Source organism: Myxocyprinus asiaticus, chromosome 31 (genome assembly GCF_019703515.2).
Source record: "Myxocyprinus asiaticus isolate MX2 ecotype Aquarium Trade chromosome 31, UBuf_Myxa_2, whole genome shotgun sequence".
In the NCBI taxonomy this organism is placed as follows: domain Eukaryota; kingdom Metazoa; phylum Chordata; class Actinopteri; order Cypriniformes; family Catostomidae; genus Myxocyprinus; species Myxocyprinus asiaticus.
Genome location: NC_059374.1, coordinates 26,127,740 through 26,145,627, shown reverse-complemented (window position 1 = coordinate 26,145,627; position 17,888 = coordinate 26,127,740). Strand labels below are relative to the sequence as shown.

Here is a 17,888-nt window from a genome sequence, read left to right as displayed (position 1 = left end):
ATTCTTTAATGATTCAGTATAAACTTCTAACAAAAGTGGAGCCAGTTCTGTAGCATAAGATTTAAAAAATTCAGCGGCAAAGCCATCTGGCCCTGGAGCCTTGCCAGTAGGCAGGGCCTTAATTACCTCGTCAAGCTCCTCCAAGGTTATCTTGGAGTCAAGAGAATTTTTTTGCTCAGCCGTCAATTTAGGGAGTTCTAATGGTTCCACAAAGTTTATAATATCTTCATCAGTAGACGAAGACGTGGAACTCTTAAAGGCATTATTAATATCAATGGCCGAGGTAAAAATTCATTCCGAGGGAATGGTAGAAAAAGACTCTCTCTGTTATATATATCTAGCCAGAAGATTTCCTGCTTTGTCCCCCGACTCAAAGTATGACTGTCTTGCCCTGAATAACCAAAACTCCACTTGCTGTGACAAAATAGTATTATGTCTGTATTTCAAATGGGTCAGTTCTCTGAGGCATTCAGATGACATTTGGCACTTCAGCTCTGCCTCTGCACTTTTAATATTCCCTTCCAACTCCACGAGTTCTTGTGCTTTGGATTTTTTGGTGAATGAGGCATACTGTATGATCCGACCCCTAAGAACTGCCTTAAGTGCCTCCCAAGTCATGCCCACAGAGGATACCGAGGACCAGTTGGTCTCCATATAAACATTGATTTTGGCCTTTAACATTTGTTGGAAATCAGAATTTTGCAAAAGGGATACATTACAGTACCAACTATATGATTTATTTTTCTCTATATTGTGGCAACACCTATAAACTCACCAGGGCGTGATCTGAGACTAAGATGTTTCCAATTGGGCAATACACAACAGATGATATGAGGGATTTAGATATATATTTAAAAAAAATCTATTCTAGAATAAATCTTATGGACTGATGAAAAAAATTTATAGTCCCTACCAGATGGGTTCAAAAGTCTCCAAATATCTGCAAGACCAAGATTTTTACACATTCTGTGAAGCATCAATGTTGCTCTAGGGGGCTTACACACTTTTGCTTCACTATGATCAAGGACTGAGTCCATCAATAGATCAAAGTCTCCTCCCAATATTATATCATGAGGGGTGCCAGCAGCCTGCAACATCCCTTTTAGATCTATGAAAAAGCCCTGATCATCAGCATTAGGTGCGTAAATATTAGCCAAATTCAACCTTTGCTCCTGAATTTCCTCTAAAACAATAATGACTCTCCCTAATTTATCTTTAATCTGTTTGAGAAATTTGAATTGTAGATGTTTATCAATATAATGACTCCCCTGCTCTTACTTGAGCCTGCACTGAAGAAAACATGTCCACCCCATATCTTACTAAATTTGTCAGTTTCCTGCGGGGAAAGATGCGTTTCTTGAAGAAACACTATATCATATTTCTTACGTTTAAGAAAATAAATAACCTTCCTTCTTTTTATGGGGTGCCCCAACCCATTCACATTCCATGTGGAGAGAGATAATCCACTCATATTAACATTTGACATAATAGAAAAAATAAATTGTGTGTCAAAAACAAAATTATAAAGACCACATTTCAACATTAGTGCAACAATAAAACCCTGAACTTCCCCCCGAAAAAAACAAACAGAAAAGAGAAAAACTTGCGCATTAACATCAAACTCAAACAGTGCATGCACGCCTACGAGAGTCCCTGTGAAAACTTTGCTTTGTTTGCTTCTATACAAATTTTGTGAGGCAAAATTTCATAACAGAAAATACTTTGTAAAACAAACTCCAGCCAATAGAAGGCATAAGCGCAAAGAACAAGCAGATTCATCCACAGCTGTCCCGAAGGTATGTTTCTCCACAAAACAAACTCCAGCCGCTAGGCGGAACGAGCACAAAAAGAAACAAAACAGGTATCCTCGGACGGTCCAGTGTATATTTAATGAGTCGAGTTGACTCGGAGACCACATAAGAAACACACCATGATTTCCTCAGTCCATCAACTCTATAAAAGACATCGCTTGTTGTAGGCATGTAGATATTTTGCGGTCATCCTTATCACTAGCCGGGAACTTCAGTGTAAAAGTGATCTTCCATCAATGCAAAAGTTTCATGAAGGAGAAGTGTTATTCCACAAAACAAACTCCAGCCGCTAGGCGGAACCAACACAAAAAAGCTTCCTCGGACATCCAGAGTAAATACAGCGAGTCAATCCATTCAAATGAGAAACAACAAATGGCATACTCTAATGTTTTTATGAAGGACAGTGCTTGCTTGGGGCATAAAAATATTTTACGGCCATCCTTAGCATTTATACTCAGTTTGGCCGGGAACATCAGTGCAAAAGCAATCTTCCGTTGATGTAAGAGTTTCTTGCATTCCTTGAATCGATTTGTTTCTCTCTTGTTGAATTCACAAAGTCTGGGAACAAGAAAATGTTGTGATTCTTCCAAGAAAGCTTTCCTTTGCTCCTTGCCTCGCGTAAGACAAGATCTTTATCTGATGATCTCAGGAATTTGGCCAGGATTGATCGGGGCCTGTCACCATCAGCCGATCTACGAGGCGGAACCCTGTGAGCTCGCTCGATCTCCAGCTTATGGCCTGTTATGTCGAGTAGACTTGGGAAGAGCTCGTCTAGGAATTTCACCATATCTCTGCCCTCCTATTCTCAAGATCTTCAAGTTTTTCAAGAACGTGTTCCAAATCAACTTTGGTCGCCTGCGGATTATCAGATAATTCCCTCTCCGATGACTCCAGATAATCGCTCAGATAGTTGCTTCTCAACATCTGCCACTCTTGTAACCAACTCAGATAATTTTTTTTCCATCGCCATAATCAATCGACGTATTACAGCGAGATCTTCTAAGTCAGCAACAACTTTCGTCAGCATCACAAACATGTCACAAACACAAACAGTTGACGCTGAATTTCCCCGGCCGCACCATTCAAATCGAGTCCCCGGTCTGCAGGCCCATCAGAGGTATCAGCTTGAGCAATATTTACTTCAAATAGCAAATATGTAGCAGGGTGAATCAAATCTTTTATATATAATTATAACCGGATTTTAAAACAAAAATAACTAAAAACTAGCAAAGTGTGCAGAGCTCGTCGCCTACACGTCCGCTCCTCGCATGGCGTCATGTGACCCCCATGTTTTTCCAGCCTTAATTATGTTAGTTAATAAAATTACAATTGTTCATTGTTAGTTCATGTAAGTTCATAGTGCATTAACTAATGTTAATGAATACAACTTTTGATTTTAAAAATGTAATAGTATATGTTATAACTAACATTAAGTTTATTAGTTCATGTTATCTACAGTAATGTTGTTAAATAATGTTAACAAATAGAACCTTTTTGTGAACTGTTACCGTAATTTTACTGTGTGGGGGATAAACATATAACTGCACAATATAACTTGCAAAAGTGTGGCAAAGGGCACACTCATTTACTCACCCTCATGCCATCCGAGATGTATATGATGTTCTTTCTTCTGCAGAAAACAAATGAAGATTTTTAGAAGAATATATCAGATCTATAGGTCCATACAATGCAAGTGATTGGTAACCAAAACTTTGAAGCTCCAAAAAGCACATAAAGGCAGCATAAAAGTAATTAATGTGTTCTGAAGTGATCCAAATGGTTTTGGGTGAGAATAGACCGAAATATAACTTTTTCACAATAAATCTTGACCTCAGCAGCCTCCTTGTTGGCGATAATGATTTCAAGCTCAATTGCACTTCCTAGCACCTTCTAGCGCTCTGTGCATGCGTCAAGCACTAGGAAATGTAATCAAGCTTGAAATCATGATCGTGCCTAGAGATTACAATGGCAAAATGTACAATGAGAAATTTGTTATACTAGTTAAAATTAGTTAAACATCTGGGATGCCATGAGATTGAGTAAATGATGAGAGAATTTTTATTTTTGGTTGAACTATCCCTTTAAGATAAAAACGCACATTTGAATTCTAAAACTGTGCCTTCGTTTTTTAATTGTGTGCCAAGCACTGGCGATGAATTCTTTGCTAAAAAAGGCTAGATGCAGCACAACAAATACAGGTTAAAAAAAAGAGACACTGAATAAACCACAAAACAAGGCAAAATGGTCAAAGACGTCCATCTAGCGAATGTTAACGTAGAAAAACAATTGGAAAACTGTGTGGATGGACGCAAATCATTTGGTGTGAACGACCCCTTAGTTGGAGGTCTTTAGCACTTTGTCAGGAAATTAGTTCAATTTAGAAATGTGTCTCTCAAGATCCTTGCGTTCTTTTCCATTCTGTTGTGCTACGTCTGTTTGAACAACCCCTGGGCTCAGAGTCTGAGCCTCTTCACCACCGATTTCAACTGAACACCACTACTATCGGTGAATATTACTACCATAAATACAACTGTTATGAATGAAAAACACTATGGTATCAGTGTTATTATGAAGCTTGAGTCCAGGGTAGTTCTGTGGCACCAATGCAACACTGTTAACAGAGAACAGTCTATTACATTTTGATTTTGGCAATATTTAAGGAACACATTTGAATTTAGTTTCTCAGCCCAGTTGACAGCCCTAGCTCTGACACTACCAGCAGGGGCTAACGGATTGGCGCTAACAAGCCAGTTCTTGACCTCCTAGTCTAAACTGATCGCAGTTAACACAGGGCCATAAGTCTCATAGCCCGTAACCTTCTGAGATGTTTCCATAGAGAAGAGGAAATTCCTTTCAGCAGATGGAACGGTTGGGGTGTGGATTGCACATGTAGCTTGAGGCTGGGAGTGATAGTGGAGACAGAGGGAGTGGACTTGAAAGACCCACTGCAGCTTTTTTTTTTTTTTTTTTTAGTCTGTGCGGTTTTTATCAGTGAGATGGAGACATCCACGTCTGGAACAGGGTCTCTGGGGTCCGCTTGATGACATTTCTAGCTGTGTGGAGGAGGTGGAAGGATGTGTGTGTCTTGAGAGTATTTTCAGGTTTTCCCCCATGATACGGAAAATCCCAAAATTTGAACTGGGCATTTCAGTAAGTGTTATTGGAGTCTGAGTCAAGGCTCTTTGATGTTTGGGTGAAACCGACGTCCTCATAAGTAGTGTCTATGGAAGTCATGCCGCAGATGTTCACCCTGTTTAAGGGTTCTGACTCCTCCTTTCTGGCTTTGATATTGTCTGACTGGATTTACTCTTTGGCTGAAATTGTAAGCTGTGCTTCTCAATGGATTTTAGTCATGGTAGACGCCTTATTACATTTTTCATGATTGGAAACGAGTAGGGCTGGGTAAAAATATCAATTTTCTGATTAATTACTTTTTCAGCAATCCCTATATCGATTCTTACAATCCCTAGCCTAGAACAATCTTATACTTTTAGAGTACTCCAGTTTTGGTATTTTTAGGGCCCAATCACTGAAATTTAGGATTATTATTATGAAAGGATTATTATTATTCTTTTTTCAAGGTTTTCTGTACTTTTGGGGTAATTAACATGCATGAAAACTCTTGAAATTTTGCACACACATCAGAGTCGTCTGGGCAAAGTTGCGAGGGGGAGGGGTTTCTGAAAATCGCAGGCTCTGAACTTTTAAATACTCCTTCTAGGGGATTCATGTGACTGGCACCAAATTTGTGCAACATCATACCAAGACATTGTAGATGTTAAATTGCGAACTGATTTTTGATATTTTGAACAGTGTTGCCATGGCGAAGCAATATACGTATTCAGCTGTATGTTTGGTAATGGGGGCTGATCATATGGATGTGGCTATTATGGACCATGGTCATAGCGCCACCAACTGGCTTTTAACAGACTTTGAAATAGCCCTCTTATGTTACATGAATTGCCTCAAAATTCTTTACAATAATGTCAAGCCACTGCTGATGTAAAATTATCAAGGGATATTTGATATCTTAATTGTTTAAAAATGATTTAGAATAATGTCAAATGCCAAATGCATGTGTCCATCTTGCATTGTTTTCCATAAGCCACCGGGTGGAAATGGACCTTGGGTGCTTGGGCCTGTCATCGCTGCTTGCAGCTATAATTAGGGCCCAAGCACTGAAAGTGCAGAGGCACTATTGTTCTTCTAAGGATTCTTCTTTTTGAGGTTTTCTGTATTTTTAGGTACTTGCGTGAAAACTCTTGAAAGTTTGCACACACATCAGATTTGTTAGCCATTAGGGTTGGGAAAAGTTGCAGGGGGGGCGTACAGGGGTGGGTCTCTAGCACCACCTAGAAGATGGGTATATTCGGGGGGCTCTGTAGCACATCCCTTTTGAGCTACCATCACCAAACTTTGTACACACACAGATCTCATCAAGCTGGGCAACTTTTGCACTGACAGTCATAAGCTCCACCCAACAGGAAGTCGGCCATTTTGGATTGTTTGAAAAATGCATGCTCTGGAATTTGAAATACTCCTCCTAGGGATTTCATGTTACAGGTACAAATAATGCCAAATGCATGTGTCCACCTTGCATTGTTTTCCAAAAGCCACTAGATGGAAATGGACCCATGGTGCTTGGGCCCATCATCACTGCTTGCAGATATATTTGCTTATTAAAACTGTTAAATAGCGTTTGAACTGCATAGTTTGGGCTAAGTTTTTTATTTTGTATTTTTTTTATTTTTTTATTATTTTTGTAATGTACCAAGTTAGATGGTTATACCCAAATTAATCAGAATCGAATCGAGAGCTTGTGAGTTGGAATTGAATAAAAAATTTAGAAATTGATACCCAGCCGTAAAAATGAGACTGAGTGATAGATGTCTGTTCAAAGGTTATACTATATAATATCCTTGTGTGAATCGTTCAGCTGACTAAATGTTAAAAATACACCTTGCCAAAAGAAATCCAGTTGACAAACAACTTCAGAAAACCTGAGTTGCCTTTTTCCTTGTTCTTATCAGAACATTTACAGTGTGAGAAAAGGGCTATTACTGACCAGTGTTGGGGGTAACTCATTACAAGTAACACGTGTTACGTAATCGGATTACTTTTTTTGAGTAACGAGTAAAGTAACACAATATTTTTTTTTTAGACCATAATATTGGAGTTACTTTTTAAATAAAGTAACTCGTTGCTTTTGTACACCTCTACTTTCCCTGTATTGCGAGAAATCAGGAGTAAAATTGTGCAAACTTCGAGGAGGAGACGTAGTGCATGATGGACATTGTAGTTCTATAGAGTGTGAGGCCAGAGACTATTTAGCAGAGATGAGTCACTTCTATTTTTTTTTTCTTCTATTTCATATATACACCACAAAGCAAAATCCAACACATATACAACGAATCAACATTTCACATTCAAACCCCACTAATATCTCTCCCCATTCACTAACCCCACCTTGACCCCCCCAACGAACACCCCTGTGGTCCCACATAGCGCGCGCACACACACAAAAAAAAGAAAACATAATAAACACATAATTAAACTAAACTACACTATCCACATCCCCTCCCTGAGAGTCCCCCCAAAAAACTAAATAATTGCCCCATGTTTTAACAAATAAGTCCCAAAACCCCAGCATTCTACTTACCACTTCCTCGAAAGCAGCCACCCTCCCCATTTCCACACACCACTCCGAAAAAGAGGGTGCTCCATCCGACTTCCATCCCCTTAAATTTATTTGCCTGCCGATCATGAGACTGGTCAGAACCCAGTTTTTAATGTGATTATCCCCCAAATTTATGACCGCCCCATCACCCAAAAATACAGAGTCTGAGACAAAGTCAAATTTGAGTGCTCAAAACGTCACTGATACAGCTCTGAACTTTCAACCAAATTTCATGAATCTTAGCACATTCCCAAAAAACATGGATTGTTTCTCCATCTTCTGATTGGCATCGCCAGCAGGTGAGTGTGTCTTTAAGACCAAGCCTATATAATCTAGAGGGGGTCCAATAGATTCTATGTAAAAACTTAAATTGCATAAGGTGCACCCTTGCATCTCTAGATGCAGACTTGAAATTTTTTTAGAATCTTAGCCCACGCTTCCTCCTCCAGTACCAAGTTTAAATCTTTCTCCCATAATCTGTTGAGAGAAGTTAAAGCTCCATCCCCCAAGTCCTGAATTAACAGGGAGTAATACACTGATGCCTCATGACCTTTTCCAAAAGCAGTAATCACCTCTCCCAGAGTATATGCTGCTTTAGGGGAGTGTGAGCTACTCCCAAAAATATTACAGAGCAGGTGGCGCAGCTGTAAATACCTATGGAACTGAAAGTGTTGAACCAAATTTTCAAAAGATCTAAACACTCCACTCTCATATAGGTCACCGAGTGTAGTAACCCCCCTCACAATCCACTCTGACCAGCAGAAAGGGGACCTTTCAGTACATAATTAGGGTTCAGCCATATGCTCGAGGCAACATTTAAATAAATGTCCGATTTAAACATTCTGGACACTTTTGTCCATACCGCCTGCAAATGCAAGATAACGGTGTGTGATTTAACTACTCCGGTAGGTATAATAGAAAGGCTTTGTAATGGCAAAATAGGCAAGAACTTCCTGTTCAATACAAAATCAGGGAGGGGCTCTCTCAGGTGGAAGTGACCAATGAGTCAAATGTCTGAGACCAAATGCATAATAATAAAACAAAATCTTGGGTAGGCTTAGCCCATCTTTGTCAGTTGGCCTATATAACTTATTTAAATTTCATCTCGGACGTTTACCATTCCAAATGAAGGACTTCGCAATGCTATCAAATTGCTTGAAATAAGAGAGGGGGACATCTACAGGGAGAGATTGTAACATGTAATTAAGTTTTATTTTTAACATTTATTTTAATAACATTAACCTTCCCAATCATAGATAAATGTTATGAAGCCCACCTGCCCACATCACTCGAAAACCTTTTAATTAAGTGTTCAAAATTAACACTAACTAAATCAGACAAATTTGCTGGGAATAAAATGCCCAAATACTTAATGTCCTGTTTGGGCCACTGGAAGGTGCCCGGCTGGAAAGCCGTTACTGGGCAGTTCGCTGTTAGAGCCAAAGCTTCGGATTTAGACCAATTGACTCTGTATCTTGAGAACTTAGAAAAGGAATGAATAATTCTGTGAAGGCAAGGCATAGATCTAGTAGGGTCGGAGACAAATAACAAAATATCATCTACGTAAAACAAAAGCTTATGCGCCATACCTCCTGCCACCACCCCTGGAAAATAATCATCCTTTCTTATCGCAGTTGCAAATGGTTCCAAGGCAAGACAGAACAACAACAGAACCACCCATCCAGAATAAAACAACCTGAAATTAAACCATTCGTTTGTACCGCTGCTGGTGTCTATAAAGCAACTTAACCACATTCTACCATTATCAAATACCTTTTCGGCATCAAGTGAGACGGCAGCGACCGGAGACCTACCACTCGCCACCGACAACATGATATTGATGAAACACCTAATATTATCAGAAGAGCTACGACCCCGAACAAACCCCACCCGATCTACATGCATAAGAGATGTCATAACTTTACTTAATTGTTTAGCCAGGATTTTTGACAATATTTTAATGTCTAGCTGGATCAGGGAAATTGGTTGGTAACTCTTACATTTCATGATCGCTTAGATCTTTGTCTTTTTTAAGAGTCAGACTGATCCGGGCTTGTGTCATGGTTGGCGGAAGCTTTCCATTCTTTAATGATTCCGTATAAACTTCTAACTACAGCTCTGTAGCATAAGATCTAAAAAAAACTCAGCAGCAAAGCCATCTGGCCCCGGTGCCTTGTCTGTAGGCAAGGCCTTAATGACCTCACTAAGCTCCTCCATGGTTATCCCAGAATCAAGATAATTGTTTTGCTCTGCCGTCAGTTTAGGGAGTTCTAATGGTTCCACAAAATTTCTAATATCCTCATCAGTAGATGAAGACGTGGAACTATAAAGATCAAGATAGAATTCTTTAAAAGCATTATTAATATCAATGGCCAAGGTAAATATTTCACAGAGGGAATGGCAGAAAAAGACCCTCTCTGCTTTATATATCCAGCCAAAAGCCTCCTCGCTTTGTCCCCCGACTCAAAGTATGACTGTTTTGCCCTGAATAGCCAAAACTTCACCTTATGCAACAAAATAGTATTATATCTGTATTTCAGTCGGGCCATCAGACGACATTCGGCGCTTCAGCTCTGCCTCTGCACTTTTAATATTCCCTTCCAACTCCACGAGTTCTCGTGCTTTGGATTTTTTGATGAATGAGGCCTAAGAACTGCCTTAAGTGCCTCCCAAGCCACGCCCACAGAGGATGCTGAGGACAAGTTGGTCTCCATATAAACATTGATTTCAGCCTTTAACATTTGTTGGAAATCAGGATTTTGCAAAAGGGATACGTTAAAGTGGCAACTATATGATTTCTTTTTCTCCGTATATGGCAACACCTCTAAACTCACCAGGGCGTGATCTGAGACTAAGATGTTTCCAATTGAACAATCAACAACAGATGAAATGAGGGACTTAAATATAATATAAAAAAAAAAATCTATTCTGGAATAAATCTTATGGACTGATGAAAAAAATGTATAGTCCCCACCAGATGGGTTCAAAAGTCACAAGTTTTTACACATCCTGTGAAGCATCAATGTTGCTCTAGGGGGCTTACACACTTTTGCTTCACTATGATCAAAGACTGAGTCCATCAAAAGATAAAATCTCCTCCCAATATTATATCATGAGGGGTGCCAGCGGCAGGCAACATCCCTTCAAGATCTATAAAAAAGCCCTGATCATCAGCGTTAGGTGTGTAAATATTTGCCAAAATCAACATTTGCCCCTGAATTTCTGCTAAAACAACAATGACTCTTCCTAATTTATCTTTAACCTGTTTGAGACATTTGAATTGTAGATGTTTATTTATCAATGTAATGACTCTTACTTGAGCCTGCACTAAAGAAAAAATGTCCACCCCGTATCTTCCCAATTTTTTCAGCTTCCTGTGGGGAAAGATGCATTTCTTGAAGAAACACTATCATATTTCTTATGTTTAAGGAAAGAAATAACCTTCTTTTTTGGGGTAACCCAGCCCATTCATATTGGGCTGGGTTACCCCACGTGGAGTGAGATAATCCACTCATATTAACATTTGATATTTTGACATGTTAGAAATAATAGATTGTGTGTGTCAAAAATAAAAATTATAAAGACCACATTCCCCATTAGTGCAACAATCAAACCCCGAACCTCCCCCTGAACCAAACAAACAGAAACAACCAGCATCCATCCCTCTAAAATCAAACAGTCCATGCGCGCCTACGAGAGTCCCCATGACAACTTTGCTGTTGGATTGCTCAAGTTAGATGTAGACATCGCCTGTTAATCAACTCGCTAACGCGCATGCACATTAGCTATACAATATGGGAAAATTGCGTGTTTTTAGCATGATATGAGGTCAAAATTCAGTTGAGTGAAACGTGATTGATACATGTGTTAATACACACTGCATTAAAAAAATCAGTAAACACATTTAGGCAGATGGATTATAAGACTAGTTCCACTGGCCACAACATGATACCCAGGGTGAAATATGCTGCTGAACTGCTCCGTGTTACAGCTCCCCGTAACTGGGAGAACGGGATGAGGAAAGCTGACTCTGGATCAGTGGCTCCAAGCAACATTCTACATCGATTGTGTACACAGAGAAAATGTCTTAGTTTCTAAAAGATTCTACATTTTTGTTTAATAATAAGCAAATAGTTTGATTCATGAAGCAAACCGTTTTTATGACATTTTGGTAGCATTAAAAACTATTCCATTCAAGTTGTATCAACATGCGCCTTTGAAGTTGTATGCGATCAACCAGTGGTGTCTGTACACGCCATGGATCAACTCAAAACAAGTGTGCACTGAGATGACTTAAGTGAAAAATATTATTTTATTAACAGACACATTCCTTGAACATGTTAGGCTGGCATTCCCCACTGAATTTTATCCTGACTTTTGAAAAACATCTTAAGTTGACTCTGACATTGTCGAGGGGCACAGCACATGATGACATATATTCAGTTCAAGCTCTTTATTGTCATTGTACAAGTACAACTAAATTATTGATGTACAATGATATATTATGCAGGTTCAAGTGTTGGACTTTGCTGCTTTAGGTAAGACAGTGGTTATTCTTCATTATTCATATTGGCTGCCATGTTGATGGAAAAACAAATCATGCATATTCATGTTCTTGATTCTTTATTCTAAATATGACAAAGACCTACTTTCTAAATATCTGTTTGTTTACTATGTTGTTTTGACATGAGTGTTGTACAGTAGCTACCATGACCTGTAATGTGTCTCGTAAGCAATGCATTGCTTATTTGTATGGATTGCATAGCATAGCAGAAAAGAAAGTGGCTGTGAGAAAAAAGTAACGCAAAAATAACTCAAAAGTAACGTAACGCTTTACTTTCCATAAAAAATTACTTTTAAATTAAGATACTTTTTTAAGGAGTAATGCAATATTTACTAAAAAAAGTAAAAAGATACTTTTAAAAGTAATGTTACCAACACTGATTCTGAACATTGTTAAGGAATATTTTGTGAAGTGGAAATGTATTTAACAATGCTGGGAAACTTTTTAGATGTGTGATATCATTCCCAAAAGGAAAGTCAACAATAGGCCAAAGCATTTGGTGCAAATTATTTGATGAGTACCCTTACTTTGCCTTTCCCTTTGTCTCACTCAGGGATTTCACTAATGTATATTATTTTCTTGAATATCTGCAGAACGTTCCTTATAAATAGTTTGCCATGTTGTGCTCCCAGATACTGCATTCAGATGAGAGTTTTATAGCTGTTAGGGAGTCAGTTTGGATCAGGATGTCTCTTGTAGTTTTTGGCATCTGGAGCTGCTTATTAGGAATGCCGAGAAGGAGCCTCCCCAAGAATGTGGTATAAATATTTAATCTAAACACAGGATGGTAAGTTTACTGGATGTGTGGTTTTCTATCAGTCCATATTGACCAGTTCCATTTGTTGTAGTCCTCAGTAGCATTGTCGGCATAGGTTTGTGACATTTCACAAAAATTGGCCCCTACACTTGCTATAAAACCCAGAATTTAAGCTTTACTTGATTATCTTCCAACCTTTTAAGGAATAATTACGTCCAGGAAATCAGTAGGATAATCAGCAAATGTGCATGTGTGGAATGCTTTATATGATTGACATCGTAATCACAGAGGAAACAATCATACTGTCTCATTCCTGCCTGTCAGAAGCCATTAAGCTATCATAATGATCGACATGTTTTCCTTGTCTCTTTCAAAATGCTCCTACATAGTCTTTACTTGAGTCACTACACTACAGGGAAATGTAGCAGGCATCCCAGCATGTATGTCGTCCTATAGTCTCTGGCCTGCCTAAACCATCTGAAGGGAAAACATCCCCAAACTGCAAATAGAGTCCACATGCGTAGCAGCTGCTCTTCTTTCTGCCAGAACCAAATAAACCTCTCTGTCTCCCAATCAGTGGGGAAGTATTGTGAGATAATGAAGAGATTCTAGGGACTGTCCTCCATCAAGCAGTCCATCTTTCTAACCTCAGGAAATCAGCTTTGGAAGACTTCCTCTCCTCCACTACTGCAATATGGTCCATTTCAGCTGGAGGATAGACACATGATGATGTGTCCTTGTCTGTCAGATCATTGACTACGGTTACATGGACAACAGAAAGCAGCTTATTGTGAGAAAATAGCGTTCCCGTTTACATGCACTGTAAAAGCGGCGTACTCTTTATTCCCGTATACATGTGACTCGGTCAGTAAGCAGCTTTCTCCACAGCAACGTAATTTTCCTGCGATGCTTTTGTAAATAACACACATGGCATCCAAGGAAGACTTCACTATTTTACTCTGTTGATTCGCTTTATTTCCAGATATTCCAGAGTTGTTGCTGGGTTGTTTCCTTAACTTACTATCACGACCTGCAGCAGAATTGTGATGCAGTATTGCGGGTTTCCCTCTTACAAAAAACTCCGGGATTCCCCCAATGTACCAGCACATATATGCAGACGTTAAGGGCAGTCGATATTTTGCTTTCGTGTGTATAAATGGGTATAGTAATATGTGATTTTTCCACTGTACTCCCAGAAATGTTGAATTCTTTCCGTTGTGTTGACATGTCGTTGGGCTTCATCCTATGACGTTTGTTATTCCGATCTGTCCCACGCACGCGCACTCTTCAAACACCCTCAGAACGCCGGTTATGTGTTTACATGAGCATTCTCCGAGAGAAACCTAGGTGTGTTAAACCACATTCTCTTAATCCCTTGAATGGCATAAGGAAATCAGCTTTCTTGTTTACATGACGTTTCAGAACGCCGCTTTCTGCTAAAACCCTGGAATAAACCGTTTTCTTAAGTGCATGTAAACGTGGTCATTGTTAAAGACCCAATGAAATAAAAATCTGTCTATTAGTCCACGTGTCTTAGCTTTGAGGCCATTTATTTGCTAGTGTACTCCTAAATGGTGAATACATTTTCTTCACTTAATATGACATTTAATAATTCCCTAGCCGATATACAGTACACTGCGTATTTAAAAGGTAGTCTTTTTCCTCCCAGAAAACAGACCAAAAAATTACCCTTTTCACAGACTGTGACGCATTTCTTACTTAAGATGACAGAGTCTAGCACACTTTAAATTGTTCAATTATTTAATGTATTGTTATATCACTATAATTTGTGTTATATAACCCTGGTATTAATTATTAAAAAAACAAAAACCAATTTTCATTTTTGGGTGAACTATTATTTTAAGATTGTTATTTATATCTTCAGCTTTAGTGTGTCAATAGGAGATATACATTTTAGTGACCCAAAAATTTCTTCTGTAAATAGAATAGAAGAACCCCACTGAACATCGAGTCAGTCTGGGATTACATGTAGAGACAGAAGCAATTTAGACAGCCTTAATTGAGAGAAGAACATCCTTTGGAACATCCTGTCTGCCAACAACCAAGAAAAACTGTGTCCAGGTGTACCTAGGAGAAAGATAGTCATACCAAATATTGATTTAGCTTTTTTTATGTTTACTGGATGACGTTCATTGATAAATGAACTATTTATGGCATTATTTCTGAAGAAATTCTCACTATGCAATATTTTCCTCGAGTGCTTTACTTTTGCACAGTACTGTGTATTTTATTTTGTTGTGGGAGGAAATGGGAATGCAACAATAATATTTGGTCTCCCATTCACAGCCATAGAAGTTTACCCTGCTATAGTTTACTTCCACTTTCCAAACCTGGAAACGTGAAAAATATCCCTATTGATGAAAAAACATGAGCCCTTTGATATATCCCGACTGCCTGTAATACATCAACACAGGAAAGAAAATGGCACATATCAAGTGATTTCTTTGTGTTTTAAGACCTTAAACCGAGGGCTTTACTTCAGAGCAATGAAAGTCTAGGCATGAATTTGGACCTGTCTTGCAATGCTGCAATTTGAAGAATGCTTTCCCAGAAAGGAGGATGCATCACTCTCAACACCATTTGTGTGTGTGTGTTATGTGTGTGAGTGACTCTGAAAGCATCTCTGTGTTTTTGAGGAGCCTGGTAAGAGTGGTAAATTCCAGGGGGCAGCTGGTGCCGGCTGTTAGCATTCCATTTGCCTGTGAAGGAGAGAGGCAAGTGAGACGGCCAAACTCTCTCCACTCTCAACCCAGGCACGTCTCTCTAAACACATTGGCAGCAGCCAGTATCCCTGCTCATCCAATGCTGCAGCTGCTCTCAAAGGAAGTTCTGCATGGTAGTAATTATGCATTGTCAGAGTCCAAACACTGTGGCTGCAGTGGGAGGTGTGTCACTGGCTGTGACTCTGTAGTTGAGTGGCTGGGAAAGTCAAAGCCCATCTGATGTGGTGGTATCAGGTAGAGCAACATGTGGAGGGCCAACGGTGCAGCTGCTGTAGGCTTGGTCTACAAGAATGTGGAGTAAAAAGCAGCAGAGGGTGGTTTCATCAGGCCATGCGGTTTGGTCCCCACCCTGTTGAAGCATGGAGATCTTCCCACTAAAAATAATATAGTGGCTGGAAGGTTGGAAGGGCAGGCAGGAAACATGTTCATTAAATCTTCATCTCATTTCAATCTTGGATCTGGATAGTATTTTCATATTAAATATGAGTTCAGTTATTAATTGCTTTTCATGTGGCTGAGAGATTTAGATTGAATGCCTTTTTTTCAAATCACCTCATTTGAAAGGGATAAAACCAACCCAACACAAACTCAACTTAAGCTAGTTAACTTCAGGTTGCTGTTGAAGCAGTCTCCCAAATATCTGAGAAATATCGAACCGACAGCGAGGCTGTAAGAAAACACTACTGCCATGCTATTTGGGTCATTGTAGATATTTTGTCTCCTCTTCCAGGCACTGGAGGCGGCACAGAAAGCCATCCAGCAACTCTTTGGCAAAATCAAAGACATTAAAGACAAGGCGGAGAAATCGGAGCAAATGGTGAGTAAAAATAAGCCCTCCAGACAGGAACCCAGAGTAAACAGTCCCAGAGTAAATAGTCTCCCCCCCTCCCCATTGGGTAACTGAGGAAGATAAAACTGTGACATCCTGTGGTTTTGTCCACAGCGTACTGTTTGAGCCCAAGAAAATACCCATCTGTGAGTTTAATGCAGTCATAGGAAGGGCAGGGGAACAATAGCTCTGTCCCTGGGCTGAATATGGTGGAGCAATCTAAAGGTATCTAAAATGTAACTCTCCTTCAGGTGAAAGAGATCACACGGGACATCAAGCAGTTGGACCATGCGAAACGCCACCTGACGACTTCTATAACCACCCTCAATCACCTGCACATGCTGGCCGGTGGTGTGGACTCTCTTGAGTATGTTCACACAAGAGATATTCTCCAAAGACCAAAATCAATGATTGGAGGTTGCTCTTTGTTCAGTATCCGCTAGGGCTTTCAATTTAACGCATTAATTTAGTTCATTATATGAAAAATAAACACATTGAAAAAGTTGATGCAATTATTTATGCCTCCTGATCCTGTCTTCTTAAAAACACAGTATTGAATTGTTTTAATTTCGGTGGTTTTCTCTAAAGACCAAAATCGATGATTGGAGGTTGCTCTTTGTTCAACAGCCACTAGGGCTGTCAATTTAACACATTAATTTAGTTAATTATATGAAAAATAAATGCATTCAAAAAGTTGATGCAATTATTTATGCCTCCTGATCCTGTCATCTTAAAAACACAGTATTCATGGTGTAAAATAGTTATATGTTCAATGACATGGAAATAAAACAATCAGTATATTGACTTAAAGCCACTTTCTGTAATGTCTATTCAATGCTTTTATCTGACTTGTATCAGTAATGTAATGTCTTTTGAATTGTCTTCATTTCGGGGCTTTTCTTAGCAAATTTTGATTACATGCAATTATTTACAATTATTTCATCACCATATCATGTAATTAATTAGATTAACACTTTAAATCGATTGAAAGCCTTATTAATCTCACAGGAAGTTTTGGATTGAATTTAGTATTTAAAAAGCTTGTCTGATTGTACCTTTGCAGAGCTATGACTCGAAAGAGGCAGTATGGAGAGGTGGCCAATCTCCTGCAGGGTGTGGTCAATGTGCTTGAGCATTTCCAGAAGTACATGGGAATCCCACAGATTCGCCAACTTTCAGAGAGGTAAGAACACATTTACACACTCTCCTCCAACTCAAACTAAAGACACTCACTCACACACACTGTTTATATGACATAAATCCCTGTTGTAATTCAGTGTTACTGAAGGTCTTTGGATCCTGTTTTTGTTTACTGAGAATGTAGCCCAGGAAGGAAATCTGCTCCACAGTGTCTATTTACATTCTTTCCCCCTTGTCCCCGAGCAGAAAGCAGCTCTTTGTTTCTGGCCCTTCCCAGTGGTGGAGCTCTCTCTGACTGGGTGGTGCCATCCCTATCCCCTGCAGGCCCGGAGACTGCGTCTTTTGTTAGGAAAGAAACAGGCCTCC

At 39.3% G+C, this 17,888-nt stretch overlaps 2 protein-coding genes across 9 annotated transcripts in view; one reads left to right on the top strand and one right to left on the bottom strand.

Moving 5' to 3' along the window:
* slc35f2l (info solute carrier family 35 member F2, like) overlaps positions 1-17,888 on the bottom strand; it is an 85,357-nt gene that overhangs the window by 12,192 nt on the left and 55,277 nt on the right. For 4 of the 6 annotated variants that reach the window (XM_051665340.1, XM_051665341.1, XM_051665342.1 and 1 more), the window contains exon 2: positions 3,405-3,441. The exons of the other annotated variants lie outside the window; for them this stretch is intronic. The gene's annotated coding sequence lies outside the window, so the exon portion shown is untranslated. The remainder of the gene's footprint in view (positions 1-3,404; positions 3,442-17,888) is intronic. 6 annotated transcript variants of the gene reach the window in all.
* LOC127422023 (vacuolar protein sorting-associated protein 53 homolog) overlaps positions 1-17,888 on the top strand; it is a 49,326-nt gene that overhangs the window by 6,274 nt on the left and 25,164 nt on the right. For all 3 annotated transcript variants that reach the window (XM_051665338.1, XM_051665337.1, XM_051665339.1), the window contains exons 5-7: positions 16,284-16,370; positions 16,634-16,749; positions 17,446-17,565. In XM_051665338.1, the coding sequence (XP_051521298.1) occupies positions 16,284-16,370; positions 16,634-16,749; positions 17,446-17,565 (323 nt within the window). The remainder of the gene's footprint in view (positions 1-16,283; positions 16,371-16,633; positions 16,750-17,445; positions 17,566-17,888) is intronic.